Source organism: Accipiter gentilis, chromosome 6 (genome assembly GCF_929443795.1).
Source record: "Accipiter gentilis chromosome 6, bAccGen1.1, whole genome shotgun sequence".
Taxonomy (NCBI): Eukaryota; Metazoa; Chordata; class Aves; order Accipitriformes; family Accipitridae; genus Astur; species Astur gentilis.
In genome coordinates, this window is record NC_064885.1 from 24807928 (window position 1) to 24828223 (window position 20296).

The window sequence follows — 20296 nt, forward strand, 5'->3', positions numbered from 1 at the left end:
GCTAGTTTAGGTAACTGACTTACTGTCCATAAAGTTGTGAAGCTTTTATGGATTCCTAAACTTTGTCCAATATGCTCAATGGTTTCCCAAAAATTAATAGTTAAGGGCTTCATTCTGTAGAGGCATAACCTCTAAATAACACTGATGCTTTGATTTTTGAAGAACTCCCTTAATCATTTCTTTAAATTAAGACAGTATTTAAAAACAAAGCAACCCCTTTCAGGTCTACCTGCATTTATCAACAGAAGTAGTATCCACCTTTAGGGACTTGCCCAGAGAACTGGCATGATTTATTGCAACTTACTGTTTGCTTATTAAAGCAAACATCTCTTCCCAAGCAGCTTTATAAAATCTGATTAAGGTACACTCAAACAGAAAAACACTAACAACAAAGGAAAGGGGGAGAGTACCTACATGACAGTAACATCTAAACCCCAAAACACCTATTAGATTTTACAGACTGCTAAAAGGAAAAATAATAATTAAAAGTCATATGTATGATGTTTTAGAGCTAGCACCGTAGAACAGTGTCACAGCTACCCTTCAGTCCTTTTGCTTATCTTCCTGTTGAAGTTCAGTAAGCAGATTGCAAAGCAAGAACTCTGAATTTCACCATTCATGAACAGGTTAAGAATCATGGCCCTACATTTACCTGCTGCTCTTCTAATTTGCTGGCTATACTCCCTCTTTGTCACAGCTTTTGACTTCTACTGAATACAGTCACACTTAATGCAGTTCTTGCTTATTAGTTTCATATCTGCAGAAAGGGTATGTTCTTTCTGATTTCAGAACTTGACAGGCAATGAGCACCCTTGACTTATACATGCAGAATGCCCTAAACAGCCCTCTGGATAGCATTCAGGTTGTTAGAGTAAAAGGACAGGGTGCCAAGTAGGAGGTAAACATAAAATGTACCTAAGGCAAGAGAGGACTAGCAGGAATACTGCAGCTCTACAGGCTACAGCTCTTTTTCGCAGACATTCCTAGAGCAACGTGACACCATCCTTTACAGGATTTGAGGCTTGGCATAGGCTGGATTATCAAAGTTGATGGGGCAGATGCAGCCATGCTCTAAATGAGGAGGGATGGGAGACAGCTCTGTGACCAGTAATGCATCTGTCACATCCAGTAAGTCTAACTGGAGTCATGGACCCATTGCCTCCTGGTAAGTCTATGCCATGTTTAGAATTACGCAGTGATGGATCAGTTGAGAGAAAGCCCTAATATAATTTTATAGCACAGTTCATGCTGCAGGTTACTTTACCTTACAAGAATTGATAAAGTTTGAGGTAGGAGGCTGAGATAGATCCTTTTCCCTTTCTTGGCACTGATGAAAAAAGTTATTCAGGTACAGATCCTAAAATGATAAATGTTTACATTAACGTATTTTATATAAAGGATTAGAATTCAGTTCCATAAATGGGTTAGAACAATCACCTCTGATACCAAAACACACACTTGGTCCCTACCACCTTAGGCATAAGACACAGAAAGACAGATCAACTTATTGAGCCCAACCCATTGGCCAGCACAGCTTGCTATAAACAACTTATTTCTAGGTGCTTTGACCACTCTTTTTTCAGTGTTGTGAGCAATTAATTTTTTCTTCACAGTCTAAGGGATTTCAATGGCCAGATTTTTTTTTCTTCCTAGTGCTCATAGTGTATTTTCTTGCTGTTTAAACTGATATTCCACAGTTTTTCTATTAGTATAATCTTAAATAATTTATATTTTTCCTTAAAGTGTGTATTCCATCATTGCCATCTTGCCCTTCTACATTCAAATAACCTTTAAATGTTAGAGAAACAAATTTTCTCTAACAAATCCTTTGTTAGAGAAACAAAGGATTTTAAAATGTCTTTCAGACATTCCTTAACACTTTTTGTTTGTAAGCAAGTAACAGAGCAAAAAGGAAATTTGGCTTACCTGAGTATTTACTGTGGATACAACAAAAGTAGAGACTTTGAAAAGTGGTTTCCCACTATCTACCCATTTTACATCACAGCCGATCTGCTATTAAAACAAAAATGAAACAAAACAAAACAAAAATTTTCCCACTTATTTCCTACTTATTCAAGTCTGCATCAAATTTTCACTGCATAGCTTTGCATATGCACGTGCATGAACTCTGCTGGCTACTGTGCTTTCACAGCCGCAGAATTATTGCGGTACAAACCCACTTTTCAGCATGTCCATGAACATTATCATTCAAGGGACCAGATCACTGCCCCACGCTGTCCTCATGACAACAGTAAAACAAACAAAAGGAGGCAGAAATAATCCAAACTGGACAGCATCAGTGGGAAAATGTGATATCACACCATAAAACTGGCGAATGACTCATGATCATGGATCACATCAGCTGGAGAATGAATGTCATATGACCCGAGTTTGTGAAAAGAGTTATTTTTGATCACTCTCATTCACATTTTGGAGAAGTTAGGTGTGATATTGTAGAATACACAGCTATAAAATACACTTTTTCCATATACACCTGTGAATCGGCAACATATGACTCTCAGTCCAGTGGTACATATATTATTTCATATACTCAATTATATGCACATGAATATTCTAAAACAGATACCCTATTTATCATTTACACTTACAGGTAAGTGCAAATGCAAATCTGATCTCATGTGAAACATCTGCGAATAAATGCTCTGTGCCATTTGAATAATATGAAAGTATGAATTAATACCTTTCCACTAGTTGGTTCTTGAAGGCTCAAGTAATTGGGAGGCAGACTGCTTGCCACGGGCACGTTGTATTCTTGGGAAGCTAACTGGGCTTCTTTCAACAAAGGCAGCCATGCGTATCCCACTGCACACAAGAACAAATAGATATGACTCTTTGGAAAAACAAGCTTCTCAAGTTCAAAAGGAAGACAGTAATATCCAGCCAGAAATTCTTCAATCCTTATTTGAATGTACATATTTTATATTTATAATTGAAAGTAATTCTACTACAGGTACCTGGTGTTTCCAGAGCCTCTTTCTTTTTGGCATTAGCTTTTGCATTTATGTCACAGGTGACATGATAAAATGAAAACAGAATGTGGTGTTTCTTATGGAGTTGAGTGGGAAGTTCAATTTTCACCTGAAATGTAAAATGTGACACCTCACTTTAGTTTAAAAATCGGTTAAAATCAGGCATCAGAGATGGTCTAAATGAGTGACATCTCTCTCTACACAGAGACCTAAGTACAGCCTGCCTTTACTGGGTAGTGTTTGTCTGCATGAGTAATAGATGCTCTCTCAAGGAAATTGTTTAAGATGATCATCCATCACTTTTACTTAAAACAGCTTTTTTCCTCTCTGTCTTGTGGGTGAATATTTGCATTTATGATGAAAGAGCGTAAGATGAAAGAGGACAGAACTAAAGAGTGATGGACCCTGCTTACAAGTGATCACCTGCACTCTAGCAGCCATAAATAGCCATCACCGTTCTCATATTTTCAGGTTGACCAAACCAAAAACTAAAATGACATCTCTGCTGCTGCTTCATCATCATTTCATGGCAAAGACCAAGTAATAATGGCTGACATGAAAATAAACTTTTATTTATGACTTCTGCTCAGTCTTAAATCCCATACCATGTCATCCATGAATCCCTACAGAGTGGGTTTGAGGTATTATAAACCTATTGGAATAAAAATACAAAGTAATCAAAACATGCTACTATAGGCACTAATAAAAAGGACACCTTGCCCTTTTGAGCTATGATAAAGTTTATCCAAGCTAATCCTCTGCTTAAGGCAAGGTTTAGAAATTGTTGATAAATGCTTCCAGTGTTAAATCAGATTATGGGTAAGAATCTAATACCATAAACATAGATATGAATTGGGCATTCAAACATGGAGATTAAGACAACTTTCTTGATAACATACTACATTCTTTTAAAGACTGCACTTGCTGTACTAGGAACATTTAGGACAGGTGCATACCTCTTCCAGCCAAATCAGCTATTAAGATCCGAATTCAGCTCTTTGTTCAAGTTGAAAGTAATCTGCCCAAACCAGATGGCTCACTAGCATCACACGAAGGACATTTTCCGATGTGTTAAAACCCAAAACACTGCTCGCAAAGGAGTAGCAGGGGGTTCAAGATCTCTGAAGATGTAATGCTTTAAGTTCCACCTCAGTTCCTAAACATGAATCTTAAAATTGATACTTCACATCTAGTTGTACATTATCTGCTGGTCTTGACCCTGCTATTTTATCAAAGTAAATTTTAACTGAAAAAGCAAGTTTTTCCAAGATCAAGGCAACAATTTGGAAAACGCTGGCTATATACTAACGCTATTTGCCAGCCTTATCGCTACACATAGAGCAGTAGTGGAAAATCCAGAACAGACATGTGACATTCACAGGCCATCAAACACCCTAGTCACTGAAGGGGTGAAATTAAGTTCACCTAGAGAAACGCCTGGGAATCAATACTTGGTGTTGGTGAAATGTAAAGATGCATGTGCAACTACCATTTGGCAAAGGCCAACGTATGAACTCTATTCCATAGCTGCATCCTCAAAGGCACCAGCTAAATGACTTGCTGCAGCCACTGCACATCACTGTACATTCTGTTCAGACCACTGGATCAACAAAAATGCCCCAATGCAGATCTTGTATCTCAGAGAGGGATTTTTTCTGACATTTGGTTCCACCCTTCATCATAATGTTTACTGTTTCCATTAAATTCAGAGATGCAGCTGGACCCTTAATGTAATCCAGACATGCATTTTGGAGAGCTAGACTGTTCCTAATTAATTCTACAGTATCTTAACTGTACTCAGAACATCTTACAAAACAAAGGCTTCACTGAGTTGAATTAAGGAAAAAACCCCAAAATGTGAGACTGTATGTAAATCTACGTAACACAGGCCCATCCAGATACACAAGCAATTGTAACAGAAGTATTCTTTACACATATTTTTCTGTCTCATTGGCAAACGTGGGATTGGCAGACATTTAATGAAAGAAAAAGCAGACTGACCTCATCATAGAAATCAGGGTTCTGGGAATGATGTAGCACAGCGGTGTAGGCTGCTGTTGTAAATAATGGTCCGCCTGGCTTCCCATAAATACACTGATAAAAGTAACATGCTTTAATTACATTGTGAAATTCTGCTGATTATACTAGTCTTGGTATATCTAATATGCATGTACATTGAAAACAGTATCATGGAAGATTGATAATTACTTTGATCACATATTAAAAGAAATATTTTAAGTGCTCAAACCTGCAATTTTTTATACACACTTCCAGTAAAAGTCCACTGATTCTGTGAAAATTACCCTACACTGTACTAAGCAATCAATTTCAGAGTTTTCTGCAAAAAGCTTTACAAAAGCTATTTCACTTTTCATGCAGTTCAATACGCAATACAATGCCTTCGCTGACTTTTCAGCGTTATAAAAGCTACACCAGCTAACAATCTCCTCCCTGGCAGAGTCCAGTCTGGAGGCTCTTGATTACCGAGTGATGGCAACTTTATTTATTGGTGGGGAAACTACAGTACAACAATACTATGCAATAGCCCTTGGTCAATAACAAAATTAAGTCTAAGGTTCTTCTAATTTCGTGCCTCGCTCTTTTCAATCAAGTGTCCTGAGCTCAGTGAGAAATGTACAGTCACCAGTAAATTTTAGAATAAGCAAGTTGCACTGTAAAAAATTATTAAGTTTTCTATTATGGTCTTCTTGCCCCTCCACCGGTCACAAAGCCAGCACTGCAAAATGGCACTGTGAGGTGGCATCGCTAGGACCACCTGGGATCAAACAGAACTACAGTGCAAATGTCGAAGGATGCATGACAACATTCACTCTTTAATTGTTCCAGGTTAGCACAGCCCTGGTTCCTGGGTTTTATAAGTAATGCCCTCAAAAAGATTGTTCTCTGAATATACTCTTGTTGTGGCTCACCTTCAATGGCTTCGCTCCTTCTTCATCAGAGCTTTTAAATTCAATGCACACTGTTATATTCCGTGCCTGAAAAGACAGGAACGTATTAAAACTTAGATCAAAAATAGAGTACCCATAAAAACACAGTCAAACTATAAGGGCTGAAGTAAGCTCTTTTCAAAATCTAGGAGAAACATGCAGATGGTGTATCAACATTTAAAATGCCTTTAAGTCACAGTGATATCACTAAAAATAATATTTCCAAGAACTGGCAAAATGCAATCCAGGCCTCAAACTGACTGTGTAGAAGCAGATTTTAAAGTGACCAGCACTTACCTTGTCTGGTCCTTCATTAATTTTCAATCACCACGAAAACACACATAGTATTCAAGTTTCATTTAAGAACTACAAATATTATCCATGTTAATTTTATCTGCACACATAATTTCATTAAAATACAGCCCTTCTGAAAATTGTGAAAAAGCTATTACCACATTATTACTCTTTGAATCACTGATGCAACTTAAAATTAATACATAGATTCATTTAATTAAAATTGGTCCAATGTTTTATGATTGTAAAAATGGAGAAAGACCAAAAGCCAAGTTAGTGACTTGCATCTCCAGTTTCCCCTCCTTTATGATGAGTACTCCTTTATTTCAATGAGAGCTCATGCAGTACACTACTACCCAATGTTGGCCTGAATTGGTCATGTACTGTACCTTGTTGAAGTATTTTTGGCTATCATACTTGAGGTGTTTTGGATATATGTATATTTGGTTCTTGTATACTCTGTAAGGTCGAGAATATTTTGTTGATTCCTGTACAAATTCCTCAACTTCCACTGTAGGCTGATGTTCCTTTATGTCATTAAATGGCTTGATTGGAATAAAAGATGAAGTTACACAGTCTTCAAAAGAACAGAAAAGAAAACCATCACATATTATGTTTATTTTTACAGTCTCACTACTAAGAGTAAGTAATATTGAGATGGAACAAGTAAAATCCTGCCTGAACTTGCAAGGAATAAATAATGCTGAGATGCAACAGGTCAAATCCTGCCTTAAATTGCATTCAGGTTACCTCAGAGCAATTACAATATATCACCCTTAAATGGTTTATCTCACTTGAGTTAAAGAGTACAGCACTGAAAACCTCTTTTGACACATAGAGTATTTGATGGCATTTGATGGCATAATAGCACCATTGTTATATGGACGGTTTGAACAGAATATACTGAAGTGATGCTGTTTCTAATTAATTTTACAGCTCAATATCTCATTTAAGTTTTTCTATTATCTAATAACATTGTAAACGAAATGAAGAAACAAGTAGTGCAGAACTAGATTAAATATATGATGCAATTGGGATAACTGAAATCAGATCAAGAAACAGAAGATGCTAATAAGCACTCTGTCACCCAGACAGGGAGAGATTAAAAACAGAGAGAGTATACTCCGTCTGCCTGTGCCATTAAATCAGTGAGACATTTAACTTCAGCATGGAGAACTCAAGGGCTGTTTGCACAAAAGCAGCTGAGAAGGGTCACCAACTTAGGGGTGTCCCGAGCTATTTCTGGGAAAAGCAGTTTGAAGGTCCTGCCTACAAATTCATTGCTCAAATCCTAGAATAACCCATGGGAAAAGCCTACCAACTTGTGGTGAGGAAGCCAAAACCAGCTGGTGATCCCTCATACACACTATGCCCAATTTTACTTTCTTCTAAACTAGCACAAGAGGAAATTGCCAGTTTCAGGATAGTGCAGGTCCTCTGCAGCCCAAGCAGGTGGGGGAGAAGCGGCTCTACAGCAGCTATGGCAGGGTGGTTTCTCTTTGTTTTCTTTCAAATAGACACTGAAAACTTTCTTCCCAGCCTGCTGCCCACCAAAATACGAATGTGTCCGATTGACTTGTACACCCAGCCAACAGACATAGCTCCTGAATTAAGCTGGAAAGATCCATACATGAAGACTTTTGTCTTTCCCATTCAAAATTAGCAGCTTTAAAAGGGAACAGCCAAATTAAAGCACTTGCATTTGTCAGCCAGAAGCGACCACCACCTGCTGTAGAGAAGCCTTGGGAAGGTTTATTCTCCCCAGCGCCAGCAAGTCCCCTGTAGATGATCACGCAAATTCCTCTGTTGGTCAGTGAAGATACTCAGGGTCACATACAGACTTTTTGAAGTTTGCTTTTCTGCTACTAACATTCCCAGTACTTGGGAGACTCTGCTTGTTGCTCTTGGCCTACAAAGCTAAGATGGGCAGCTTTCTATTTGGGCAGATCTCAGGCAGCCCATCTTAAAATATAAGGATGTGTTGTGTCTTATAATTTGGCTAGCTGCCCCTCAAACTTGATTTATAAGCATTTTGATTGTGTCTGACTTTGAACATCATTAACCTTGTTTTTCATTCGAGAAATCCAGGGACTAACCCAAGGATTAGAATGCAGTGCTAAGGCCTCTCTGCAGAAGTCCTTCTGTGCCCTCCACACACTGCACTTCCAGTAGCCTTTAGAAAAGGGAAATATAGTGCTGAACTGAACACAGAAAGGGGCCTAAGTAGTAAATGAAGTTTTAAAATACCAATAGCTCAGATAGGAGAGCAGCGATGGCCTGTAGAGCATGAGAAGAGGCAGTAATAACAGAAAGAGGCCAGCTGGAAAATGAAGGCTCCTGCAGCCAGTTGTGAAGGTCTCGTCTCTCTGTTCCTCGCTTCCAATGCACAGACATGCACATGGAGGCAACAGCTGAGTTTGCTGCTAGCCACGCAGCTCTTGGCTACAAGCTACTCTCCGTGGCTGCCCCCCACAAGAATGGAGCCTCACAGTTTGGGGTGTTAACAGGTATTTTAGGAGGGGAAGGCAGGGGATGTAGCAGCAACAGTACCCGCTGCCCTACTGCCAGCTTGAGAGCCCCAACCTTCCAAGTGCAAATGACAAGCAGGGACCACGCAGCATAGGTGGGAGCTTCAGGAAGCCTTTTCTCTCTTCCCCTTTGCTAGAGCTACATAAGTTTGGCTTCCCCCCATGCAGCAGAAAAGGCAAAAGTTTTGTTTCAGGTTAAACACTGTCAGACAACATTCCCTGATACACCACTGGCTCCAGCTCTTGTGGTAGCTGTAGTAAATCAGATCTACTTCTTTTGTCTAATGCAAATTGATGCTAATGTGAGGCAGGGTAGTGTCGGACCCTAGAGACACAATCTTACCTGCAAATTCTTGACGAGCTCTTTGGCCAACTTGCTTTTCAGTGGCTTTTCTTGGCAATAAAGGATTTTAGCACGAGCCTAGCATGACTTATTTTGGGTGGGAAGGAGGTGTTATAAAAGAACTGGTTACTGCTATTACAAGGCTTCCTTCAGAGCTAGCTAAAGTCAAGAAGAGGTTTCATGGAGATTTTATTAAATCCTACTGCATGGAAGTTTTCTGGTATAGTTTTTAAATTATTTTACAGCCTTACTCAGAGTAAGACAAATTTTCCCTGTACCGAAGAAATGTTTAAGCTGTTACTCTTTGGTGTGAGGGAATTTTCATTGACTTTCCACAGGAACTGGGCACTTTACTAGCACATACCCTTTAAAGCCAGACTTTCACTTGGCCACAGTGCCCACCGAGTCAGGTAACAGTACAAGACCCAAGCTGCTTTGGACCATTTTGCCTACTCCGAGCTACCAGTTTCTTTTAATTTCAAAAATAAAAATTGCTTTTGAAATGTTAGTGAAACTATTTTTTTATCTGATATCATATGAAGATGGTATAAATATGTTTGATGGTAGACTTCAGAGGAATTCAATGGTCCTGAGCTTTTTGCAACAATCAGTCAGTCACAGAGATGTGGCCCTTGAAACAGAAAATTTAAAAGGAGATAAAAGGATCCAGTTAGAAGTATCTATCTTAGCAGTTGCTGCGCTAATGCCAAAGTGGCCTCTGAATGAAGTCCTCCCTCTAGTCTGCATTCTTGAAACATGCTGCATGTCCCACACATGCTAATTCACACAGGATATGAGCATCACAGCCCATCAACAGTGGAAGGCTATTAACCTCAAGCTACAGAAGTCCACTCAGCTCTTTGGCCTAATCCCTCAGAGACTGAAAAGTGGTCCTTGGACTTTCACCACATGTGGATTCAGTATGTCGTGTTCCATATTGCTGGGGTGTATCTGGCCAGGTACAGGATGAAACAAAGAATGGTGTGATTAAATGAAAACAAATCAAGAACACTCCCCTGCATATGTTTTTCTATACAACAATGGACACTTCTACCAGAACTGTCTCAAGGCAGCAATTATGGCTGGAAAGCCTATGTCAATGTCCTATTTAAATATTAATTATAAAGTGGAATCATACTTGGATGTTCCAAAGGAACACAATCAACTGCAATCTCCAAACAGCCAGGTATAGTCTGTATTTTGCTAATCTTCTCTGCTCTGCAATGACAGAAATGAAAACATTTTAGAAAATTAGAACAAGGGGGATGAGACCCATCATAGAAATTAATCTAAAATGAAAAACAGACCCTGATTTAAGATACAAATATACATTAAACACATTTAACATACACCTGTTGGCTATTAAATCAAATGCAACAGCAGGAAAGAAACATGGTTTGTTTTCGTTTGGGTTTTGGGGTGGTGGTGGTTTTTTTTTTTTTTTCCTTTCTTGGCCTCATTCCTGCCTTCTCTTTGCAAGCAATATTATAACATATTTTGTAGAACAGGAAGAAACCAATCAATGTTCTCTGTTCTCTACAAGGAATTCAATGACCACTGAGTTGAAAGAAGTTCACAGCATCATGGCTTCTGCAACTGCCATGCTGAAAAGGGACCAAGACATACTCCTCGTGCCCAAGCAATTTGAGAAGTGCCAAAACTGTGATGCTAAATTCCTTTTATCTAGGAGATGCTTTAGACAGACAAACCCAGCAGTGGTGACTCTAATAAGAGTAGTAAGGATTTCAGTAAAGTTTCCTGACCAGCAACAGTAAGATGGCACAAGAGATTAATGGCCTGATCCAATCCCTGTAGTTGACATTCCATCTTTCTATGATCTGATTTGATATAAATGGAACAGAAGTTAATTAGGTTAATTAATTTCTAGGCACATTTAGAGTAGAAGGGACAGGAAGAAATTCATTGTTCAATTCTCACGTCACTTATCCAGTATAAACAAAGACTCTGCTCTAGGATTAGCCTGATTTACACCTGTGTGGAAGACTATACAGCCAAACAGCTATTCACTAATTTGCACACTGTCAAACATTTGGAGAAGTTTCTTCCTTCCAGAGTCCACTCTTTAGTTTGTCATGGAGACTCAAACAAACAAAAGCAAGGAGTGGGGAAACCATTAAAAAATGTTTTGTCATTTTTCTCTCTCTTACCCCCCCCCCCCCCGCCCCGAGAACATTCTCTTCTTTGTTACTTCACTTGCGTCTCCCCTGATGGAAGCTAATTTAAAGAATCACTACCTTTAGGTTTTAATAACATTTATTAATGTGCCAAATGACATTTCAGTTTTTCTGGAAAGTCCAACCTAAAGTGCTCTTTGGCAGGTAACAGGCTAATGTGAAAACCACTAATTTAATATGGCCACTTCAGCACACTGTGTTAAATGAAGAAAAAAAAGCTGTGAAAATTACTCTGCACAGCTTTATAAAGCTTTTATTCCTTCTCAAACCAAATTAAAAACTGTTCCTTACCTTCTGTATTCTGCTATGAGTTTAATCAAATCTTCCATGGAAATCTTACTGCTTTCTTGCCTGAACAAAGGTGAGAATCGGGAGTCTCTGTCAACATTTCCCTGATTATCTTTAAACACTGGTCTATAAAGAAAGAAAAATGGCATGTTTATAAACACTCACCCATATGTATATTTGAACATTTGAAATTGTCATGTAATCTTTTAACAAGGTTATGATATGAATTTTTACACAAATTCAAGGGCTCCCTGTAGAGATTCACACAAGAAAGCTTTTCCGAGCTGTACTTTTGCAGGAGCACAGGCAATTTCAGTTTACTTGCATGTACAGTCCCAGTCCTTCAAAGACTTAAGACCTTGTTTAATCTTACATGATGCAGACAGTCCCCGTGACTTCAGGTGCAGCGTGACTGCTCACAGTTCAGAGTTGCCGGGGTTTCGTGCTAGGCCAGCTCACTATCTGGTTCAGCACCCACCATTTTTTCCCCCTCTTCTGTAGCTAAGTCTCACTTGAGAAAGCTGGAAGTGTACAGCACCTCACCCGAGCCAGCTCTCCACTCCCACCCGCCTCTCCACCACCCTGGCTGCAAGACTGCCTTCTCCAGCTTCTCGGCAAGCTCTTGGGGCAGCCCCAGAGAGGCGGTCCCCGGCTGAGAGCCACTACCCCTGAGCCTGATGGGATTTTACTGTCTTGCTCACACATCAAGGACATGACTCCTCACTTCAACAAAGAGACTGACTCCTTATTTCAAAGAAGCGTTTTGAAGAACTCGTTACACCAATAGTTAGTTTCATCCGTGAAGTTATTATCCAATGAAAATCATAATTTTAAATAACAGAAATCATAACAAGATGTCAAATCCCAACCACTACATCTCACCACGTAAATAAATGTATGCTTCTACAGAACCACATTAGAGACCTCGACTGAATTAATCTACGCATGAAATCTGTTCTGTGTCCTCCAGGAGCATGCCACCAACTCACTGGGGCTTAGCTTTCCTTCATAAAACAAGTTCGAGGAGTACCGACTAAATTTTTGGTGAACCAGCTAAAAAGTACTAAATGAAATGGAAAAAAAGGATATTTGTCCATAACTGGGAACAGTAAGTATCAGCTGTTGTGCACACAGGAAAACATTCCCAGGTATTTCCATTCCTGCTCATTGACACTTGCAGGATTTAATTAAGGCATTCCAGTGCCCTCTCTGTATCCCCAAGAGTCACACACTCTGGCTGGACTGGATAATGTAACAGCTATCCAAATTAATGAACCTTGGATTCAGCTGTAGTTTGCAAAAACATTGCTTAACAAAAGTAAAATGTTCTTGACACTAAGTGCTGTTCTGTGAATCATTTGGCCAATCTTGCTTCCTTAATTTACTTCTCTGTTCCACTGCCAGTGAGAAGAATTAATGCCAGCACAAATTGTTGCCAGACTCAAAATAATGGAGTAAACCTTTGGAAGAGGATCCCAAGCAGAAGTATATAAATGCACCGTGCCTTAACCTAATCAACTGAGAGAATCAACTCTCTTCTATCAGATTTTTGCCTCCAGCAGTTAGGGGGAATAAGGTCCACACCAAGGTGCCATGTAAAAAAATCTTAAGTTATTAGGGAGAAACCAGACCTAATATCTGGCAGCAACCGCTTACTTTACAAATCCTATTAAACTGCTGTCAGAAAAAAAAAAAGAAAGAAAAATAATTTTTACAGTATTGGTGACACTATGATATATCTTGGGCTCAGCACTGCTTCCTTCTCCAGGCTAACAGAGAGGACTAAAACATTCAGTGAGTGATTTCCGCAGTACCACTGGGCTCTGCAACGTGATGCTAAGCAAACCCAGGCTCTGTTGGAGCTTACTAACTGATTCCAGTGCAGGCTCTGCCACCGAGCAAACCACTGCTCAGCACAGCAGGGTGTAGGGGCACCTACCAAGGCAGGGTTGGTGATGTTCATAGTATGAAAGGAAAAAGAACCAGGTCTGTGCTGGAAGTAGCTCACTCCAGGTCAGTGGTGCTGAGCACTGAGCACTGCCTCCCGGGAGGCTCAGGGACACAGTATCATCACCTCCTCCCCTCCGGCCACTCTGGTTTGGAGTTAGAAGGGCTCTACAGAGTCCTGCCTACTACCACTCCTCCCCAGCAACAGTGCTCCCTGGGTATCATATGCCCTACCTCTAGGACTGCTCCTCAGCAGTTCAGCAGCATAACCCAGCCTAAATAATACATCCGGGACAAAATTAAAGGCATGAAACCATGTATCCACAATACAAGATAGGTAAGTATTTTTACCCCTCCAACTTACACACAATACTCCGTTTATGTAAAGCTCTTGCCACTACAAGAGCAATTTAGACGTTCATTGAAAACAAGATAATCGTTCTTAAACACAGGTATGTTTTATGCACTCAGGGAAGTTAGATGGCTTTCTGCTGGTCAAACTGTACTGGTGTCTCCGTTCCCCTGGCTCATTAAAGCTGAAGAATTGCCAGAGCAGCAAGCATTACATGTATCACGTCTGCAGTTAAGTAACTGCGATCCCGTGTTTTGCCGGATCCTTTCAGGCTGCTGGGTGCACGTGGAGCAAGAGTGCTCCTTGTCACAGTGAACGTACTGAAGTCATTTGAGAATGACAGCTGTCACATCATAGAAAAGGAAACGTAACAAAGCACTTCCACAATCCAGGAGTCCAGTATTTGTCAAATATAGTAATGATTCCTTACTGCCAGTTACTTATTTACCAGGGGGATTTTAATAAGAAAAATTTCACAGGACTAAAATCCTGAAGAGACTCTAAAGGTGTTAATTTAGGGGAAAAACAATTCAACAGATTTCTCTAAAGAAACTGAAACATCATCTCAGTATTTGAAGTGTTTCTGTGATTCTAGTCTTCTGACATTGTTAGCTGATAGTCCACAATCATAAAAATTCTTTAAGCACAGAAAACCTACACAGTGTTTATAAGTTAACATTGAAAAAGCTACTTTGTAAGTAGTGGCTTATGATTTGTGGAAAAATTGCTTACCTTCAGGTTTAGAGTTACAGTGTGAGATCTGCAGCTACTGTAAATCAGTGCAGCCTCACTACCTTCAGCTACATTAACCTATGCCAGCTGAGAACCGAACCAGCAACACAAGCTGTTGAAGGATTCAAATACTGGGCTCTAAAATGTGAAGTTTACAAGGATGGAGAAGGTTTGAAGGAACAGCAGAGTGTAATAACTAATCTCTGCGAGTGAAGTTTCCCCACATCTACAATATGTAGCTCAGGCACATATTTGCAAACTTTGGTAGTTCTGGCAGGAATATGAGAATTGAAGATGGATTTGACACACTGTAATTCTAACACATACCATAATTATACCTGCGAGAGCATACAGACACCAGATCCCACCAATGCCAGCAAGAAATGAGGGAGGAACCCTGAGTCATGCTTTTGAATGATGCTAACAAACTGGATGCCACATAAGCTAATTAAGCGTTTCAGTCACATGCACAATATTCAACCGTCAAGATTTTGGCTTGCTGAACATACACGTAAAAATCGCACTGTGGCCATCTGTAACTGTTTTAAGGGGGGAAAATTTCCATACAAAACCAGGAGCGTGGTTAACGCCAGAATGAAATAACTGGAAAACACATTTCCAAACCCAGGGTTTTGCTATTTATCATAGCCAAACCATTTTTTCCCCTGTAGTGTGATAGCCTCCTGTGGAAAATTCTATTTTCAAGCTGTGAAAATAGAAATAGATTTTACAGGGCCAAATATACTTTGCTTTTACCAAAGAGAGTCCCAAGTAATGTTAATACACAAACAGCTGTAAATGAGTGCAGAATTTGACCCAATGAACTAAATAAATTCCTTGTGCAACATCACTGATACCAACAAGTTCATACAGTGGTTTATTTGGTCCACGATTTTTAAACGATCTTATCTCATAATGTGTTTTATAACGAAAAAGTTTAAGAGCTGATAAACATACCCAAGTATATTTTCTGCAATTACTTCGACAGATAGGAGGGAAGCTTTTTAATGGTATGGGCAGTGAAGCACTGAATTAGGATGCCATCCAAAAATACTGCCTGCTGGAACTGAAGGATGTCCACAAACCCCAGCTATGTCCCCTGCCCATGTGCAGGCCATCTGTGTGTAATGCACACACAGTAAGTCTGCAAAATGTTGAACTCGCTGTGCATTTGCTAATTCCACGTGCATATATTCCCATTTATATTCAGGAAATCACAGCCAGAAATATTGGCTAGACAAACATGTTTAGGAATTATTTGATCCTGTCCTAGGGAAAGCAAAAATTCAGTATGATGTGGAGGTGTTTTCGATCTTGTTTTCTATGACTGTGGACTGCACATTGAAAAAGGTACCTGTAATTTCAGAGAGAATACCCAGTGAAACAAGTCATTGCCATCTCTGAAAATGGAAAAGTATGGGACTAGAGACAAGGGTTTCCACTGGCAAAAAGTCTCAAGGAAACAGTCTGAGGAAGGCTCAGACTCCCAGGTATTCCCATACCCACTGCACTGGGCATCACACAAGCAAGTTCCTCTCAAACAGAACTCTATTGCTCTTGTCCTGCCTTATGTCCTTTGCCACATTCCAGCCTGTGCCAATTAACCATTCTGCATGGAATGCCAGAAAGACAAATCTTTCTTCATTTACCCAATAAACACTGTTGGGTGCAGCAGCAGCAACTGCTGTGCTCTACTTAGATGAGTAATAGTAGTAAAGTGGAGCAATCCATCTAAAGAAAATGCTTGTGCTCACATGTCTGTGGTGATTGGAAGCTGCTGCTATCATATACCATGTTAATAGAAGTTAAAAAACTCACATGCAGATTTAAATCTAGTGGAGCTCTATTTGTTAGTCAAGCTTGATCTAATCAAGATTTTATTCGTTACTCCAAATCAATATGGCCTGTTACTACAAAATAAATTTATCCAGGTTATAATACTATGTCTGAGATGACCAAGGAGTTGCCAACTGGTGATTTAATGATAAAATAGCTGAAATAACACAGAACTGAAAAGAGAGGAAAATCTTCAGAAAAGCACCATTTTCTCAGAGCACCCTAGCTTGACAAGCTATCCACCTTACAGGGATAGAAGTAAAACTTCATTCATATCTGTCAGACTTCCCTTAGGCAGAGTGTCATGGTTTAACCCCAGTTGGCAACTAAGCACCACACAGCTACTCACTCACTTCCCCCCGACCCAGGGGGATGGGGGAGAAAATCAGGAAAAGAAGTAAAACTCGTGGGTTGAGATAAGAACAGTTTAATAGAACAGAAAAACTAATAATGATAATGATAACACTAATAAAATGACAACAGTAATAATAAAAGGATTAGAATATACAAGTGATGCACAATGCAATTGCTCACCACCTGCCAACCGATGCCCAGTTAGTCCCTGAGCAGCGATACCCCCACCCCCACTCCACCCAGGTCCTATACTAGATGGGACGTCCCATGGTATGGAATACCTTGTCGGCCACTTTGGGTCAGGTGCCCTGCCTGTGTCCTGTGCCAACTTCTTGTGCCCCTCCAGTCTTCTCTCTGGCTGGGCACGAGAAGCTGAAAAATCCTTGACTTTAGACTAAGCATTACTTAATAGCTACAGCAATAACTGAGTTGCAGGACATATTGCTAATGGTACCACCACAGACCACAGGCAGGTAGGACAGAGTTAATAAAAAGCCTCAAGTCAGTCTGATGCCAAGACTGCTCTTCTTGCTGTTGTAAGGTCCATTACATGCTAAAAGTAGCTCTGTCAATCAAGAGACACCCATCAATACAATTTTGATGAATGGTCCTTTGGCTACACAGAAGTAGTAAATATTAATGAGCTTGCGATGACAGATCAGAACACATTATCTGCCTTTCTCTTGAACACGCACGTACTTCTGTTCCTATTGGATATTGACAAATATGTATGTCAATAAAAAATAAACAAACTCTTCAAATGGCCGTACCTTACTGTGCATTTTCTCTTTTGCCATCTAAGCACCATATTCTAACATCATAAGCTTTCCCCTACATGCAGCTGGGGAAACTGTGCACTTCTGGTGCTCCGTACCTCCACACCAGAAGTATACAGCCACACAGCTATCCCTCACAGTTATGGGGCAATGCCACAATGTGACTTTTTCACCTAGCACTCGCTCCTCCTTCCTCCCTACAGCTTCAGGCAGCTCTCCACCTGGCCTGCCACAGTCAGAACAGAAGCCCCAGAGGAGAAGAAATGCTTTCACTCAGCAATCGACAGCTTTCCTTTTTATAGGGAATATAGAATTTTATATTCCCTGCTCTATGCATGGCAAAAAGAAAGGAGAGCTGTCACAGGGACACACAGGAGCATCTTAGGGAGCTCTCTCACCCCACTGCAGCAGTAAGCTGAGGAAATTACAGAAGACTGGGAAAGAAAAATCAGAGAGGACAGAGAAAGGATTTACATGGGAACTTGAAGGGAGAACAAAAAGAAGAAAGCCATATCTGGTTTTGTGAGTTAATTTGGTAGAAAGGGATCAAGAGGCACTGGGGTGCCTCAATCTTGAGGGTGAGACCATTAAGAAATTATCCAGGAGGAGAGACAGGAAGAACAAAAATCCATTACTGCCACTGCAGTGACCTGCAATAAAACCCAACTGACCTATCAAACAAGAAAATAACAGCTCTCTGTCACCTACTAACCACTAAAATTGCAAGAGTACCTGAAGCAAAATCCCTGAATATCACCCCCAGGGAGCTGTTTTAAGGGCACCATAACTTCCAAATCCTTGGTTAGATTTTTCCTAAAACTTGACACGCATCATAACAAGAACAGAGCTTCAAACTTGTGCACCTATACTTTGGGTGGCCACTTCAACTCTATTTCAAACTGTAATTATCTTTGTAGGAAATTCTTGGGAGAACTGTGACTTTGAAATTTCTTTGGTAATTTTTAGCACCAAATGACTGGTGGAGCTCATGATAAACTGATATTCTGTCAGCCACCTTTGCTACTCCCTGGCAACTTCACTACATACCTGAAGAAAAGATTCCACCACAGTAACATTTAATGAGAAAGTAACTAACATTCAGCTGTGTGAAAAATAGGGCAATGAAATAATAAAGCTGCAGGATCTTCTGGGGTCCTGGACCATGCAGAAAGCTTTGCTTAGCTTCAGGCAGAAAAAGTGGAAAAGAATAAAAGGATACAAGTCCAAAAGCAGAATAAGCTATAAGATGCTTATAAAATTATAAAAAGAATTAATACCATACCTCACTGACCAAGCAAATGGCATACGGTATTTCCCCAGCTTGCTGCAGAACTGTTTATTGGATTTTAACACTTTCTGTGCACACTACAAAAAAAGAAAATATGAATTATTTCATCCATATCATTATAATATCTGAAATGCAGCAGAGTACATCCAAGCACTCTTCTGCTGAAGAGGCTAGTGTCCCTAAAATATTTTAGCCTGATACTGCCCGTAACAGAAGGTTCTGGGCAGACAGCAAAGACATCACAGATGAATATGATGGTGCTGATGAATTAAACCTCTTCACTATCCCTTCAGTCAGAACTGCATTAGTTACAGTCGTTATTCCAATTTTCTGTAATATACCCAATGCAAATGCACTGTCTGCCCTCAGAAACAGGTGCCTACCCCAACTTTGCTCGTATATGAAACACACAAACTCATAATTTCTAGAAGATTCTGAAAGAGAATTTCACTCTACTAGACATAAGCAGCATAGGAATGCACCACAAATGGATTTGTATGTTGCAGACAAAATGGTACTTTATTCATTCAGTCAATGGAGCTTGGACATTTGCTTTCTTAGGCACGGGCCTCCTGTGAGCTTGCCCTGTTCAGCCACCACACACTGGTGAGATTTGTGAGCACAATTTGCAATGTCTTCAGCTTCCAATAGGCTGAAGTTGACAAAGAAGGAACTGATGTTCCTGTTACATTACCTTAAAAGAATCAGGATTCTTAATGTAAGGTTCAGCACTGCTGGCAATGTTTCCCGTAAGCACCTTTTCTATTTTTGCCACTAATACAATCTCAGAATGAGGATTACTTATGGAGAAAAGAGCCTGTGGATAAAAGACAGAACACTTAAAAAGCATATAGCAATACTGGAGAAGTGAAATACCACCAGTGCTCTCTGTTGATGGAAACAGTAATAAACGAAATTCAGAAAGGATTATTGAGGATTATTATCTCTACACATTCAATACAGCCAGATGGAAAATAAAATCTTTGTGCTAGCGCTGAAGTAAGCTTGTGCACACGCAGCACCTTGCAAAACAGACTGAATCAAGTCAAGAAGCAGTATGACCACGTTAGCATTACCTAACCTAACTGTTCCTCTTGGACAGCACTTAAATGGTGGCCTAAATTAGTCACACCTCAGGGGAATGACAGGGAGAAGAAAAGGTAATGTATGGGGTTTCGGGTAAGGCTTACAGCAACAGCAAGTATGTGGAAGTACTTTGAGATTAATGCAGCATCTAGGTATTGCTTTAAGTTGCAATTTTGTTTGGCTGGTTTGGGAGAGGTCAGCAAATGACCCAAAGAGCACAGGAAACATAGGTGTTTCTCTAAATAACAGACACTAACTTCTTTCAAAGTTCTGACTGTAAATGGTCTTAAAGTCTATACAAGGAGCTAAAAAATCAAGCATTTGTATAAAAGTACCACT

At 39.9% G+C, this 20296-nt stretch overlaps 1 protein-coding gene across 11 annotated transcripts in view; it reads right to left on the reverse strand.

Annotated features, from left to right (window-relative positions):
- Positions 1–20296, reverse strand: part of DOCK10 (dedicator of cytokinesis 10) — a 166641-nt gene that overhangs the window by 48808 nt on the left and 97537 nt on the right. For 10 of the 11 annotated variants that reach the window (XM_049802824.1, XM_049802821.1, XM_049802820.1 and 7 more), the window contains exons 13-23: positions 19566–19688; positions 18866–18948; positions 11590–11712; positions 10242–10321; positions 6622–6809; positions 5921–5986; positions 4992–5084; positions 2976–3099; positions 2702–2823; positions 1927–2013; positions 1265–1357 (exon numbers count right to left, since the gene is read on the reverse strand). In XM_049802824.1, coding sequence (XP_049658781.1) covers positions 1265–1357; positions 1927–2013; positions 2702–2823; positions 2976–3099; positions 4992–5084; positions 5921–5986; positions 6622–6809; positions 10242–10321; positions 11590–11712; positions 18866–18948; positions 19566–19688 — 1182 coding nt within the window. The remainder of the gene's footprint in view (positions 1–1264; positions 1358–1926; positions 2014–2701; positions 2824–2975; positions 3100–4991; positions 5085–5920; positions 5987–6621; positions 6810–10241; positions 10322–11589; positions 11713–18865; positions 18949–19565; positions 19689–20296) is intronic. The other variant, XM_049802816.1, reaches the window with a different exon arrangement.